Source organism: Apodemus sylvaticus, chromosome 1 (genome assembly GCF_947179515.1).
Source record: "Apodemus sylvaticus chromosome 1, mApoSyl1.1, whole genome shotgun sequence".
NCBI classification, from domain to species: Eukaryota; Metazoa; Chordata; class Mammalia; order Rodentia; family Muridae; genus Apodemus; species Apodemus sylvaticus.
In genome coordinates, this window is record NC_067472.1 from 192,407,403 (window position 1) to 192,423,502 (window position 16,100).

Below are 16,100 nucleotides of genomic sequence, written 5' to 3' on the forward strand. Positions count from 1 at the left end.
TCGATATTTACATATGATACACGGTAAATAACAGAGCCAGGCCCCCCACCCCACCGGTTCCCCACCCTTATTACCTCCCTCCCCCCCTTCCCCAGACTCATTAAAAATCGCTGCGTAAAGGCAGGTTATAACTGCTGCGGCTCTCCCTGCCCCTCCCACCTAAGATGCAAACTAAAAGCCCCCCCTCCCCCTATCCCTCCCCTGCCCCCCTCCCCCCCACCCCGGGGCCGTTCTGGTTCCCTGTGTTAACACTGTGCTGCCTCGCCCCTCCTTCCCTAATAAAGGGAGTGGGATGAGCGGTTTCTGGCGACCTCCCCCACCCCTCAAATCTGTCCAAGGGGGAGGACAGGCCCTTGAAAGAGGCCAGAGTTGGGGATTTGAGATGGGGAGAGGGACATGGATGAAAGGGAATACCAGAAAATGGAAGACAGAAGTTTTTTGGGGGGGTGTTAACCCCCGCTACTGCCCCTCCCGCCCCCGAAGGAACTTCGAGGGGGAAGAGGCGGGCACAGGTGTAGAGCTAGCGTAAGGGAACCTCCCTCCACCCTGGGGTCCCATCCTTGTTTGGTGTGAGAGGCTGGATGCACCTAGGGGGCTTCGGATGAGCAGGTGGAGGGAGGAAAAAGAGAAGTGGGAGAAGAGGAGGAGGGGGGGGAAGAAGGAAAGAATACAGTATAAGAAAGGCCACCTTCCAGTGGGGGAAAAGAGAGGAAATGGAGTCTCCCGGAGGCAACAGAAAGGGTAAGGTCAAGGTCAGTCAGAGTCCTATTCCCGTAGGCAGAGCAAGTTTATCCCCGCCCGCTGCCATCAGCGACTTGCAGGGCACCGGGTGGTGAGCTAGGAGAGAATGAGGGGGAGTTCCAGGGCATTCCAGTGGCTGCCACACCCACTCTCCAGCCCAGCGCCCCTACCCGGAAGCGGAGTTGGGGGAACTAGGTGCAAGATACCAACCACCAGAAGATAGTGAACTCATTTGGAGTTATTAACCCGTGGGGCGGGACCTAAGGGAAAGCGGGCGGGCGGGCGAGGTGCGGAAGGAATCATTTGGAAGTAGGATGAACCAATGTGGAGAGATTGGGAAAGGGTAGAGCCGCTGAAATGAGGATGATGGCCCGGAGATGGCACGGCATCCCTCTGCCAAGATTCCCTTAAGGAATTGGGGCTTCGTGGGTGAGGGGAAGGAGGAAGAGGAAAAGAAGGAGGAGGGATTCCGGCCTCAGCACGGCGAAGTGGAGATGTGGAGGTGGTCAGGGTACTTGATGGCCGGAGGGTAATTTTGCGTCATCTGGATAGAGACGTCGCTAGAGATGTCGGAAGGGCTGCGGCCTCGACGCCACGCTTCGGGCTGCAGAAACTGGCCGGAGTAGTCGGAGCAGTCGCTGAGACGCGGTCGGTAGAAGGCCGGGTGAGGGCGATACATCTCCTCCTCCGCGTAGCGCTTGGTGAATAAGTACACGGACATGACTCCGGCCCCCTGTGGCGAGGCACAGTCAGAATCCCAGAGGCGGTACCCTGCTGCCTCCTCTATCAGAGCCCGGGAGTCACAGCTTTAAATCATCCCCAAGACCTCAGCAAAACCCAAGAGGCCCAGCCCTCCTTTCCTCCAGGACCCAAAGTCTAACCCAACTTCCCCATAGTCCAGGCACCTCCCCCCATCCAGTCTCCTCTCCTTCCTGGACCGGGCAATCGCACAGCCAAACATTCCCAGCTGTAGCGTAGAGAGATCGGTCCCCTAGCTCTGTTCTTTCCCGGGAACGAGGGCTTCCCCATCTCCGTCCAAAACCTCAACCCATGAGTTTTCCCTTAGCTTCTTCCGCCGGGCGGTGGTGGCGCACCCCTGTAATCCCAGCACTCTGGGAGGCAGAGGCAGGTGGATTTCTGAGTTCGAGGCCAGCCTGGTCTACAGAGTGAGTTCCAGGACAGACAGGGTTACCTGTCTCGAAAAAAATAACCAACCAAACAAACAAAAAACCCTTAGCTTCTTCCCACCCGAGACTCCCAGGACCTCGGACTCCTATGTTCTTTCCTCTCCGAGACCCAGCGATCACACCACACAGTCCTCCACCTTCCTCATAACCACATTCTTTTCCTCCTGGGCACAGCAATCAGACTGTCCCCTGTTCAGGGAGTCCTGCCCCAGAGCTACTCCTTTTCCAGGACCCGGGACTCTAAGACCTAGGAAGGTCCAAATCTCAGAGTTTTCCTCTCCTCACATCCAAAGGCCTTATCTTCCAATCTCCATCTGCTCCCAGGAGTTGGAAAACCCACCCCTAGCACCCGCCCCCACTCCGATCCCACCCTACCTCCACCTTCGGATTGGCAGTCTGGGCCAATACATCACCTCTTTGAGAAGGAAGGAGGAAGCCGCGAAGGCAAAGGACCACCCGTAGCGGTAGTGGAAGTACTGCTCGGAGCTGCTGGGCCTGTTCATGACCTCGTCGTTGATGCTGGAGATGTACAGGACCAAGCCCACCACCAAAGACAGGCCTGAGGGGAGAAGGGTGCCAGGCCCCTGAGAAGGTGGGGTCTCCTTTCCCCTCTGCCTCTTATCTAACCTTCGCCCTTAACCTAGTCCCAAAATGCTAGGAGGTGTTCTGTCTGAACAACGGCGGATCCTACACAGATGCTCTATTACTGACCCCGCCCCCCCAGACACACACATACACACAGTAGAGGATGCTAGGCAAGTACTCTTGCTGAGTCATAAGCCTTACTTATGAAGAATTCTATGTGGCCCTTGAAGGTGACCCCTAAGCAGGTACTCTACCACCAAGCCTTGTCACCAGCGTCTGTCTCACTGGCAGACCCTATGAAGGAATTCTGCACCCGAGCCATGCACCCACGCTGGTGGATTCTAACACTTCTCTCCCCGGGCCTTGACCACTGTCGGGTACCTTCTAGGCGGGGCTCTGCCACTGAGCTATATCCCCCGCCCTCTTCTCACTTTCTATTTTGAATCAAGTTCTCACTAACTTGCCCAGACAGGCCCGGAACATTTGAACCTCCCATCTCAGCGCCCCCGAGAAAACTGTCATGACAAGGTTGGGCTTCACTTCCGGGTTTTGAACGACTTCCTGTTCCAGGTGCAGAGAACCCAGAGAAGAGTCCACCAGCTGCCCTCACCCCACCCCACGCCTGTCATCTGAGATCCAGTGCACCGGAAAGCGGTGAATTCTGTGCACAGTGACATGTGCTACGAAGCTCATCTCACAGAACACTATGTGGTCCAGAAGAGGCACAGAGCCATCTTCTGGGGTCGGAAGAGCAAGGGAGGGGATCAAAGAAATTAAGTCATCGTCCAAGAGGGTGAGATCCAGGGAAGGGAGATCTTTTCGAAGGGCCAAATAAGGTGGAGAGCAATTCTGTGTCAACCCGTGTACAGACACACACACACACACACACACAAACGAATGTGTATATGCACATACACAAAGTGTGAGTGTTCTTAGGAGAGCTGGTGAGATGGCTCAATGGTTAAGAACACTAGCTGGCTGGGCGGTGGTGGCGCACGCCTGTAATCCCAGCACTTGGGAGGCAGAGGCAGAGGCAGAGGCAGGCGGATTTCTGAGTTCGAGGCCAGCCTGGTCTACAGAGTGAGTTCCAGGACAGCCAGGGCTACACAGAGAAACCCTGTCTCAAAAAAACAAATCCAAAAAATACAAACAAATAAACAAACAAACAAAAAACACTGGCTGCTCTTCCAGAGGATCTGGGTTTAAATCTCAGCATCACAGTGGCGGATCCCAACTGTCTATAACTCCTGTCCTAAGGATCTGGTAAAATAAGCCAAGGAGATAAAAGTCATGGTAATATGTGAGTTGTGTTTTATGTGAAACATATCCCAAATGTTTGAAGTCTGTGAATTTCATGCCTGTGAGAGGGCTCAGGGGGTAAAGTGCTTGCGGACAACCATGAAGGCCTGAGGGTGACACAAATGATAGAAAGAGAGAACTCCCCACAGGTTGTCTTTCGGCTTCTAAATGAGCAATGTGGCACGTGCACATGTCCCCCAATAAAGAAATAGAAAACGTAAAAGTCATTAGGGGCTGGAGAGATGACTCGGCAGTTCAGAGTACTTGATCTTGCAGAGGATCCAAGTTCAGCGCCCACACTGTGGCTTACGACTGTTACACACACACACACACACACACGGTGCACAGACATACACGCAGAAAAAACAAACCAACAACAAAACCACAAGTGAATTCCTCTTTTAAAACAATCCTGATAATATTTCTCCAAGGATATGAATGCTACATATCCACAAAGCCTTCCCTTTCTTTCTTGCCAATATATATATGCATATATGTATGTGTGTGCATATATATGTATATATACATATAAGATTATTATTGAAAAATATGGCAAAGCATTAAGACTGGTTAAGACTGGCAGTGGCGTGTGTGTCTTTAATCCCAGCACTGAGGAGGTGAAAGAGACAGGTAAATCTCTGAGTTTAGGCCTGTCTGCTCTATAAAGCAAGTTCCAGGACAGTCATGGCTACACAGAAAGACCCTGTCTCAAAAAAAAGAAAAAAGAAAGAGAAAGAAAGAAGAGGAGGAGAAGGGGAAAGGATAGAGGAGGAAAAGAAGAGGAGGAAAGGGGGTGGGGAAGAGGGAGGAAGAGGGAGAAGGGAAAGTGTTGGGTGAAGAAGAAAGAGAAGGAAGATGGCGATGAGGAGAAAGTGATGGGTATAGTGCAGGGATAGAGTGTCTGCCTAAGCATGCATGAAACCCTGAGTTCAAATCCCAACATTACATACAAGCATGTATACTCTTGCGTACCTGTAATGCCTGCATGAGGTCGGGATGGGGGCAGAAGGGTCAGAAGTTCAAGGTCAGCCTAGACTACATGAGACTTTGTCTCCCAAATCCATCAGTCATTCAATAAATAAAATTTAAAATGAAAGAAAACACAATGTGCCTAAGAATATATAGAATCTACTTTTTTTTTATTTGTTGTTTTGAGATAAGAGTCTTTCATGTAGCCCCGGCCATTTTGGAACTCACTATGTAGACCACGCTGGCCTCGAACTCATAGAAATCTTCACGCATCTGCCTCTCAAGCACTGGAGTTAGAGGTGTTCACCACCATACCTGGCTTAGAATGTACTACTGTTAAGTGTGAAAGAAAGGATCGTCTTCAAATGTATTTATTATTGTACGTTAGTGGATGGTGTGTGTGGAGGGAAATGTTGTACCTAACACAGCAAACACACGGTGCCTAAAGCACAGCTGTGTAGACTTCAGTCTTTTCTTCCACTTTTATGTGGTTTCTGAGGATCAAACTCAGATCGTCTTAGAAAGAGTAGTGTGGCTGGAGAGGTGGCTCAGTGGTTAAGAGCACTGGCTGCTCTTTGAGAGGACCTGGGTTCAATTCTCTGTACCGCAATGGCAGCGTGCAACTATCTACAACTCAAGTCCTAGGGATACGATGGCCTCTCCTGGCTTCTGTGGACACCAGGCACACGTCTGATGCACAGACACCCAGTTTTTTTTTTTTAGATTTATTTATTTATTTATTATATGTGAGTACACACTGTAACTGTGTTCAGACACCCCAGAAGAGGGCGTCAGATCTCTTTACAGATGTTTGTGAGCCACCATGTGGCTGCTGGGATTTGAACTCACGACCTCTGGAAGAGCAGTCAGTGCTCTTAACCACTGAGCCATCTCTCCAGCCCCACCTTTTTTTTTTTTTCCAGAAAGAATACAGTTGAGGGCCGGGCGCGGTGTTGCACACCTGTAATCCCAGCACTTGGGAGGCAGAGGCAGGTGGATTTCTGAGTTCGAGGCCAGCCAGAACTCAGAACTTGAGGCCAGTTTGAGGTCTACAGAGTGAGTTCCAGGACAGCCAGGGCTACACAGAGAAACCCTGTCTCGGGGGGGAAAAAAAAAAAAAAAAGAATATAATTGAGCTGGGTGATAACCCTAGCACTTGGAAGGGAGAGGAGGCGCAGCTCTCTGGGAGTTCGAGGCCAGCGTGGTCTATAAAGTTCCAGAATGGCCAACTCTACACAGAGAAACCCTGTCTTGGAAAAAAACAAAAAACAAAAATAAACAAATACAGGAGGGGTGGAAGAGGGTGTGTGAGTGGAGGGAGCACCCTCATACAGGCAAAGGGGAGGGGGGAGGGGGAGGGGGAGGGAGAGGGGTAACTAGGAAGTGGGATAGCATTTGAGATGTAAAAAAATGGGATGATTAATAAAAATAAAATAAAAACGAATGCACTAGGAGGGCTCAAGAGATGGCTCAGTGTTCAACAGCACTTACTGGTTGTACACAGGACCCACATAAACGCTCATGACTAGGGCTGCAGAGATGGCTCAGCGGTTAGAGCACGGACTGCTCTTCCAGAGGACCTGAGTTCAGTTCCCAGCAACCACACAGTGGCTCACAACCATCTGTAATGGGATCAGACGCCCTCTCCTGGTGTGTCTGAAGACAGCTACAGTGTATATAAAGAAAAGAAATAAATCTTTAAAAAAAAAAAGTTTATGGCTAGCCTGATCCACTGTGAGTTCAAAGCCAGTACAGCAACCTAGTAAAACCATTGTCAAAATAACAAAGGAAAGGGGGGGGGGGGGGGAAAGGCCTAAGGGCGTGGCTCAGTGGCCGAATGCATGCCTAGAATCCCCCAGTGAGGGGCAGGGATGCGCAAGTGGAGGAGACTTGTCTAGCATGTGTAAGGCCCTAAATTCAACCCTCAGTGTTGCAACGGGAAAAACAAAAAAACAAACCCGTGTGCATCTGCTTGTTTTTGCAAAACTAAGCACAGGGAGGGAAGCTGACAGACAAGAGGGGCTGATTGCAGGGAGGAGGCAGAGCAGGGAGCCGCGGAGAAGCACACAAGTCTGCATGATTTTGATCCCTGGAATGTATTTTATACATTCAAGGAGTAAACCCCAAGCCAGGTGTGATGGCGGAAAGCCTGCTGCCCAGGGGGAGGGAGAGCTGGAGAGCAGGCAAAGCTACACAGCAAACGCTGCCTCAAAAGCAAAGCCCACCAAAGCAAGCAAAGAATGACAACAACAAACAAATAAGAACAAGAGTGGAGAACAATCCCAGTAACTTCTCATTCTCTGGCTTCCCTCCTCCCTCCCTTCCTCTTTTGTTGTTGTTGTTGTTGTTAAAGGACTGGCTCTCCCTTGCTATGCCCCACGACCTGACTTCAAGCTGTTGATCCCCTGCCTCCAGCTCTCTGGTGCAGATCCCAAAAGCATGCTACCACACCTGCACCACTGTCTTTCTGAATTCATTCCCCCAAGGGAACGGGCGGATACAAGCCAGGGACAGTAAAAGTGCCATTTTGTCCAAAAAATAAGAAAGTACCGGGCAGTGGTGGCGCACGCCTGTAATCCCAGCACTCTGGGAGGCAGAGGCAGGCGGATTTCTGAGTTCGAGGCCAGCCTGGTCTACAGAGTGAGTTCCAGGACAGCCAGGGCTACACAGAGAAACCCTGTCTCGAAAAACCAAAATAAGTAAATAAATAAGTACACTCAGAAGGTGGTGCACGGCTTTAATCCCAGCAACTGGGAGGCAGAGGCAGCAGATCTCTGAGTTCGAAGCCAGCTTGGTCTACAGACAGTTATCTAGCCAGGACAGCCAGGGCTACCCAGAAAAACCCATCTTGAAAAAAACAAAACAAGGGCTAGAGAGATGACTCAGAGGTTAAGAGCACTGACTGCTCTTCTGAAGGTCCTAAGTTCAAATCCCAGCAGCCACATGGTGGCTCACAACCATCCATAATGAGATCTGACGCCCTCTTCTGGTGTGTCTGAAGACAACTACAGTGTACTTATATATAATAAAAATAAATAAACAAATAAACAAATAAATAAAAAATAAATGGCTGGGCATTGTAGAGCAATCCTTTAATCCCAGCACTCAGAAGCAACTCAGAGGCCAACTCACACTTGGTTGGTTTTTGCTTGTTTGGTTTGGTTTTTTGAGACCAAGCATCCCTGGAATTAGTTGTCCTGGCTGGCATAAGACTCACAGAATTAAGTTGAGTTTGATTCCAAGTTTGTATGTATATGTTTCTCTCTCTCTCTCTCTCTCTGTGTGTGCGTGTATTTAAATATACACTTATTTGATATTGGATCTCTTTATATAACCCAAATTCTATACAGATTATTTTTTTGTATTTGGAATATGGTCTCCACCTAGCCCAGACTGGGTAGAACTAAGCTCAATATGGCCTTAGCTTCACTACTCCTGCCTCCTCTCCCAGAGTGACCAGTGTGCACTGCCATGCCGGCCTTATGCGTAGCTGGCGGGGAGAACAGGCTCATCAGCGCTAGACAAGCACGCTACAAACCAAGCCACACTGCAGCAACAGATAGGTAGTTTTTTAATTAGGTAAATAAAATGGCTCATTGAGTCAAAGGGCCACACAAACCTGATGACCTAAGCCCAGTCCTCAGACCCATGATGCGGAGACAGACGACTACGGAAAGGTGCTCTCTGACCTCCACGCTCACTGACAAAAGCAAACTTGCATTCATGCAAACACATATATACTAATAACGAATAATAACATACAATGGATAAATAAAATTAATAAAGGAATAGGAGAAAAAGTTTCGTTTCAGTAACATACCCATCTACACATGTATGTGGAAAGGTAGTTACAAGACAACACGTTTGACAATGCCAGGTGTAACAGCAGTTGTAAGTATCACCTACAGGGGCTGGAGAGATGGCTCAGTGGTTAAGAGCACTGACTGCTCTTCCGAAGGTCCTGAGTTCAAATCCCACCAAACACATGGTGGCTCACAGCCACCCGTAATGGGATCTGACTCCCTCTTCTGGAGTGCCTGAAGACAGACAGCTACAGTGTACTCACATATAATAAATAAGTAAATCTTTTTAAAAGGAAAGAAAGAAAGAAAGAAGGAAGGAAGGAAGGAAGGAAGGAAGGAAGAAAGAAAGGAAGAAAAGAAAGCATCTTTCTCAGCTAGGAAGGTAGTGATTGCTCAGAATACGCAAAAGCTTTGTTTCTGATCCCAGCACGATATTAACCAGTCATGGCGGCACAGATCTGTCATCGTAGCACTATCCTGTGAGAGAGGTTGGAAGATCAGATCAAGGCCATCGTTAAGTACATAGTGAATTCGAGCCCAGGCTGGGATACATTCAAACCTGTCTCAAAACAAGCAAAGAAAAGACACATCCTTTGCTGTGATTTCTTGACCCATCAGGTACCTCTTTGAGCAAGCTATGATCTCTGGTACCCAGCAGACAGACTCTCAGCGCCAGGTGTCAGAGGCTGAGTACGCCATTCCTTCCTTCCTATGGTGTTCCTACTGAAAGTGTGTGACCTGAATCCACTGGGATGAACATTGTGGGGCTGCCCTCTACAATAAAAACGTCAACATGAAAGAGTAAAAGAAAAGTGACAGAACTTTATAAAAGATGAAGAGAGAGCCACTGGGGGACGCAGAGCTCCACAGAGACACGGCCGGGGTGCGCAAGGGCACCAGGCCACTCTGGAAGTTAATGAGACCTGGGCAAACGGACCCCAAGAATCAGAGGGGAGGTAGCCCAGGGTTCTATGTGGCGCCGTCCTTCCTGTCCTGGCCACCATGAAAGCAGCAGCCGTGGCTCTGCGCTGCCCCCGGGGTCCTTGGGCTTCAAGGAAGGCCACAAGGTGTGTGGCCAAGACACAAGAATGTCAGTAAGCCAAGACACAGCCTCGCCAAGCACACTGAGTCCGAGTCCGTGAGGGGCATGGTCCAGGAGATACTCAGCTACATACTACAAGCCACGGGCCATGGAGCCGCTCAAATTGTCCAAGGACGAGTGCTCAGGCTCTTCAAGGAGAGGGCGGGCATGCGCATTTGCCCCGAGAGTAAGTGGGAGGAGCTGAGCAAGTAAGTGGGAGGAGCTGAGCAACTGGGCGGTGGCCATGAGGGGGCGGGGCTATGCCCCAGAAAGACTGACACCTTCCGCTAAACCTTTATGATGCACAGACGGAAACAAACAAAACAAAAAAACCCAACAACAACAACAACAACAACAACAACAACAACAAAACAGAGGCAACTAGTCCTCATGTGCATCTTTTGAGCAGATGTCCTGGGTGCGCAGAAGGTTCTCAAATACTTCGGTCTGCTCCTCCAGGTTTCTAAGGTCCAGTGAGGACAAGTTCGTGTCTGCCACAGAGAAAGATCTGAAGGCACAGCAAATATGGGCCGTCTATTTAGGAAAGAGAAACAGGTAGGTGGTGGAGATTAGGGACTGAGGACCGGCCTCTGCCGGAGGATGCACAGGCGGGTAATAGCTGCCAGGGCAGGGAGACAGGAAACATTTTCTTCAGTGACGTAATCACTGGTGGAGGGCCCACACTCTGGTAAATAATCCCTCAGCATGGGGTTGAAACACTGATAAAATACGCTAGGTCACAATAAATACACACAAAATAATAAATAATAAATAAATACACACAAAATAAAAATAACAAGATAGGTAAATAAATGCAGCAAAAGAAAAACCCACGGGCTGACAGGATGGCTCACTAGTTAAAAGGGCTTGCCGCCAAACTTGATAGCCTCAGTTCGAGTCCTAGCTCCCACATAACTGAAGGGGAGAATTAGGTGCTGGAGTTGTCCTATGACGTCTACACATGTCTACCCATGTAATAAAAAAATGAAAGACGAAAATAGAAAGCTTCTGCCTCTGGAATGACGGGATTGGAGGTGTGCATTACCACGCCAAGTTAAAAAAAAAATTAACAAGAAATTAGAAAGGTAATTAGCTAGGAAGAAGGAGATCAGAAAACTTGGGAAGGAAATTAGAGGTGATAATAAAGCCAGGCGGTGGTGGCACACGCCTTTAATCCAAGCACTTAGGAGGCAGAAGCAGGCGGATCTCTGTGAGTTCGAGGCCAACCTGGTCTATAGAGTAAGTTCCAGGACAACCAAGGCTACACAGAGAAACCCTATCTCAAAAAACCAAAACCAACCAACCAACCAAACAAACAAAAAAAGCAAAAATAGAAAACAAAGCAAAAATAGAAAACAAACAGAAAAGCCAAAGTTAAAATTCAGAGTTCAAGGTGGGCAGTGGTGGCGCACACCTTTAATCCCAGCGCTCAGGAGGCAGAAGAAAGGAGTTTGAGGCTAGCCTAGTCTACAAAGTGAGTTCTTTGTATCAGGGTTACACAGGGAAGCCCTGTCTGGAGGGCAGTGGGGGCGGGGATCCACACTCACTCAAGAGGCCTCTCTTGACCTTCTTTTCTGTTCTAAGCTTTGTGGATGATGGGCAGCTACACAAGGATGCTGCCCTGGGCGAGCTTCAGGCAAGCCCAGTGCAAAGAGCCACAAGCAGGGGCTGGAGAGATGGCTCAGAGGTTAAGAGCACTGACTGCTCTCCCGAAGGTCCTGAGTTCAAATCCCAGCAACCACATGGTGTCTCACAACCATCTGTAATGAGATCTGTCACCCTCTTCTGGTGTCTAAAGACAGCTACAGTGTACTTAGATATAATAATAATAATAATAATAATAAAAAGAGGAAGATGTGGCATGAGCCACCAACCCCTGTACTCGAAGGCTGAAGCAGGCAGACTACCGTGATCTGGAAGCCATCTTGGACTACAGAATGAGACTCTGAAACTCTAAAAACTTAACTGTAAAATTATTAGTGGGCTGTAGAAATGGCTCAGCACCCAAGCCGGTGACTAAGACTGATGACTTGAGTTCGGTCCTCAAACTTCACACAGTGGAAGCAGAGAACTGACTCAAGCAAGTTGGTCTCTGACCTCTGCTGAGGTTTCGGCTATCCCTTCCCACCCCTTCCTGACAGCTGTATGTTCTGCCCCAGTTGTGTACGGTCTTAGAAGATGCTAGACAGTGTGCAGAGGTGAGGAGTTAGCTGAGGCTTCATTTATGCAGCTATGGGGATGTTGCAATCCTCACCGGGAGGAGGATTTTTAGTACATCTGCTTTGGGGGTCACCCATACTTCTACAGGTCACTCCTCAGCCACATTCCTATAGGAAGCACCCTCACTAACATACCAGCAAGTAACCCCTCACCCACCCTCCTGAAAATGAGCCCAACAAACCCACAAGTTCCCTAAGCCAGAATTCAGGGGAGTCATTACTTTGGTCCTTCAGTGGGGCCCTATCTCGACAGAACAGACATTTGTTAACATCTGACCAAGAGAAGAGAATGCAAACACATTCTGAGGAGAGGCAGCTACTTCCCAAAGAGAGAGGCCACAAAGCCCATAGCTGCACTTCTTTCTTTTCTCCTTTTTGCCAATCGTGTTTAACCCGAATGCTTTTCAAGCCCTAAGTCCCGGCATAACTTCCAGATCACAGAGGAGACAGGAAAGACAAACACGCTAAGCAAGGAAACTGACAAATGCAGGGCGGGGGATTCTATAGAAACCCTGCTCTGATGTGTGCAGGCTGTGGTGCATGGATCAGAGATTAATCCTTGTAGCTGAGAAAGAGAGAGACAGAGAGAGAGAGAGAGAGAGAGAGACAGAGTCAGAGTCAGAGACAGAGAGAGAAGAGAGAGAACCAGACACCAAACTCTGCATCTCCTGACAGAACCTTAATAGCCCTATCGATCATATAACTCAGCCTGGCCTTGAACCGTCAGTGTAGCCAAGGATGACCTTGAGTTCCTGATTCTTTGACCTATTTCTGAAATGCTGGGATTACGGATGCGTGCTGAGCATACACAACTTTAGGTAGTGGTGCTCTTGACAAAACCACAACAAGAAATCAAACTCAGATTTTTTCCCAAGCTTCTTCCAAACCCTAGTTTACAGAGATGGATGGATGGATGTATTCAACCACAGGGTGGATGGAATGTCTTTAGAAAACTACAGAAGAGGATGCTACACCACAAACTGGCATGCCCCGCCCCCCAGAAAACCCCACAAATGACAGGAAATCAGAGGAGGAGGAAGGGAAGAAAGGAGGGAGGAAGAAGGCGAGGTGTCTGTCCAGGTAAAAGGGCTCCAAGCCTGATGACCTGAGTCCAGTCCCTAAAACCCTCGCGAAGGACAGAGGGAACCAACCTCCTTAAGTCGGTTCCTCTGACCCCTTACAAGCGCCATGGTGTACACCTGCTATCTACATTCATTGATAAATAAACGTAATAATATTTTTTAAAGGAAGAAGAGAGACTGTCTGAGCTCAAAGGAGGCTTTGGAGAGCTATCAGCCAAATGCCCACGTGTAATTTACACACTGATTTGCAACATGCTCACAGAAAAAAGGCATTTATGAGACCAGTGTGTGCGGGAGGAGGGGGATGAGCACTAAGTGGGTATTAGACAGCATTAAGCTAACCCTCTGTGCTTTGTTGGTTCAGGCTTTGTCGTGGTACCGTGGCCAGTGTGGAGGGTGTAAACACAAGAGTACTTTTCACTCGGAGACTAGTACTAAAATACACAAGGACAAAATAAGTTGCTGATGTCTATGCCCGGCTTTAAAATAAGGCAGAAGTATGGAAAGGGGACATGGCAGTGTTTGACTAAAAAAAGATCCGCCATATGCTGGCGATTGTGGGAGCCAGTGAAGGGCGCGCAGGATTTCCTTATACTATTTTTTCTGTCTTTTAAAGTCAGTGTTGGGGTGGGGCAGCAAAGGAGTGGTACAGCACTACAGTATACACCAAAGACAAGACTTATTGACAATATAAAACCACGAGGCTAGGTCAAATCCTGGCTCTGTGGGAAAACCTAAAAAACAGCCTTTGTCTTCTTTCCCCAATGCTATTAAATCCAGAGACTCAAAGAGGCATGCGTATAGTCCCTGAGCTGCTTGCCCAAGCCTAGAAAAAATACTTGTGAAGCAAACGGGACAGTAAGAAATTGGATTGAGAAAACTGGGCCAGAAAGAGGGCTCAGCGGGTGAAAGTGTTTGTTGTTAAGCCTGGTGACCTAAGTTCCAATCCCTGGGTCCCACAGGATGGAAGGAAAAAACTGCCTCCCAAAAGTTACCCTCTGACCTTCCCACACGTGGCAGGTCACACGTGTACACGCACGTACATACACCCTGTATAAATATCTGCAATTTTTGAAAAACAGAAGAAAACAGACAAATTATATTAGACAGATATTGTCAAATTTTAAGTGTGATATGGCACTGTATTCATGCAAAAGAATGCGTTCTTGTAAGATCCTTAAAACTGTGTGGGTGATACATGTGTGCACATGTTCTGTGTGCTTGGACACACGTATGTATGTATGTATGTATGTGAGAGTGTGCACAGCTGGGTACCAGAGGTCAATGCTAGACATCTTCCACAATCCTGCTACCCTTAGTTTTTTGAGACAGGATCTCTCACTGAACTGATCATTACTTAGGTCATCCATCAGATTATTACTTATTGATCACTGATCAGACTAACCTGGCTGGCCAGGGAGCCGCCAGGATCCTCTACTCACCTAACTTTGGGTTTTCAGATGTGCTCTCCAAACAAGAGTTTTATGTGCACTGGACTCAGGTCCCCATGCCTGTGTGGCAAACACTTTACCCACTGAGCCATCGCCCCAGCCCCCTAACTTAGAAACGCGCAAATGACCTAAGATCTACAACTTAATTTCTTCCTTTCTCTGAAAATCCCCTTCTGCTGCTTTTTTGAGGCAGGGCCTCAGTCTTTATCCCAAACTAGCCTCGACCTTGCAACTCTCAAGCCTTGATCTCTTTGGGTGGGAGCAGGTAGTAAAGTTTCTATATGTAGGGTAGCCCTAGCTGTCCTGGGACTCACCCTGTGCTCCAGGCTGGCCAAGAACTCAGAGATCCACTTGCCTTTGTCTCTGCTCTAATTAAAGGTGTGCACCACCACGCCAGCTCTGCCTCAGCTCCCGAATGCTAGGGTTACAGATGTGTCCTACCATACCCTTGTTTTTTTGGAGACAGGGTCTCTCTGTGTAGCCCTGGCTGTCCTGGAACTCACTCTGTTCCAGGCTGGTCTCGAACTCAGAAATCCGCCTGCCTCTGCCTCCCAGAGTGCTGGGATCACCGGCGTGCGCCACCACTGCCCGGCCAAAACTTATTTTCAAGTGGGAAAGAAATGCATGTACTTGGTAACTGGAGCTACTCAGCAGGCAGCAGCAGGAGGATGCCAAGTAGAAGGTTTGCCTGAACTACAAAAAGGATTCACACCCGGGCAGTGCAGTGCAGTGACATCGCAGCATCAAAACTAGCTGGGATGTAGTTCAGTGGTGGGGCATTTGCTTGCCCTGTGGGAGATCCTGGGTCCAATCCCCAATGCTGTGAGGGGTAGGGGATGTACATAGTGTGTGTGTGAGTGTGTATGAGTGTGTGTGACTGTGTGAGTGTGTGAGTGTGTGTGAGTGTGTGTGAGTGTGTGTATGAGTGTGACTGTGTGACTGTGTGTGTGAGTGTGTGAGTGTGTATGAGTGTGTGTGACTGTGTGAGTGTGTGTGAGTGTGAGTGTGTGTGAGTGTGTGTGTGAGAGTGTGTATGTGTGCATAGTGTGTGAGTGTGTGTCTGTGAGTGTGTATGTGTGACTGTGTGTGCATGTGTGTGTAAGTGTGCGTGAGTGTGTGCGTGTGTGCATGTGTGTGTGAGTGTGTGTGTGTATGAGTGTGTGTGACTGTGTGAGTGTGTGTGAGTGTGACTGTGTGTGTGTGAGTGTGACTGTGTGTGATTGTGTGTGTGAGTGTGTGAGTATGTGTGTGCATAGTGTGTGTGAGTGTGTGTGTGAGTCTGTTCGTGCGCGCGTGCGCGCGCGTGCATGTGTGTGTGTGTGTGTGTGTGACTGTGTGTGTGTGTGTGTGTGAGTGTGTGTGTGTTTGTAGAGGAGGGAAGCTGGAGAGATGACACAGCTGTGAGGTGCACTTGCTGCCCTTCCAGAGAACTCAAGTTCAGTTTCTGACCCCCAAGTCAGACAACTCACAGCTACTTGCAACTCCAGTTTCAAGGGATTTGACGCCCCTTTCTGGCCTCTATTGGTATTGCACCCATATGTACTAAAGGAGGAAGAAGAGGATCAAGAGGTATCTAAAGGCCGGATGATTCAAATAGGTGGAGAAAACTATACCTCGCCTCTCATTTTACCCAGATGCCTTAATTAATTAACTAACGTTGTGAGCTGGGGGCGGAGGCACAGC

The 16,100-nt window shown here is 48.8% G+C and overlaps 1 protein-coding gene across 1 annotated transcript in view; it reads right to left on the reverse strand.

The window, feature by feature from the left end:
* Nucleotides 1-230: 230 nt before the first annotated feature.
* Cacng7 (calcium voltage-gated channel auxiliary subunit gamma 7) overlaps nucleotides 231-16,100 on the reverse strand; it is a 31,810-nt gene continuing 15,940 nt past the window's right edge. The window contains exons 5-6 of the mRNA XM_052180488.1: nucleotides 2,342-2,487; nucleotides 231-1,474 (exon numbers count right to left, since the gene is read on the reverse strand). Of these exons, the coding sequence (XP_052036448.1) occupies nucleotides 1,217-1,474; nucleotides 2,342-2,487 (404 nt within the window). The 3' untranslated portion in view covers nucleotides 231-1,216. The remainder of the gene's footprint in view (nucleotides 1,475-2,341; nucleotides 2,488-16,100) is intronic.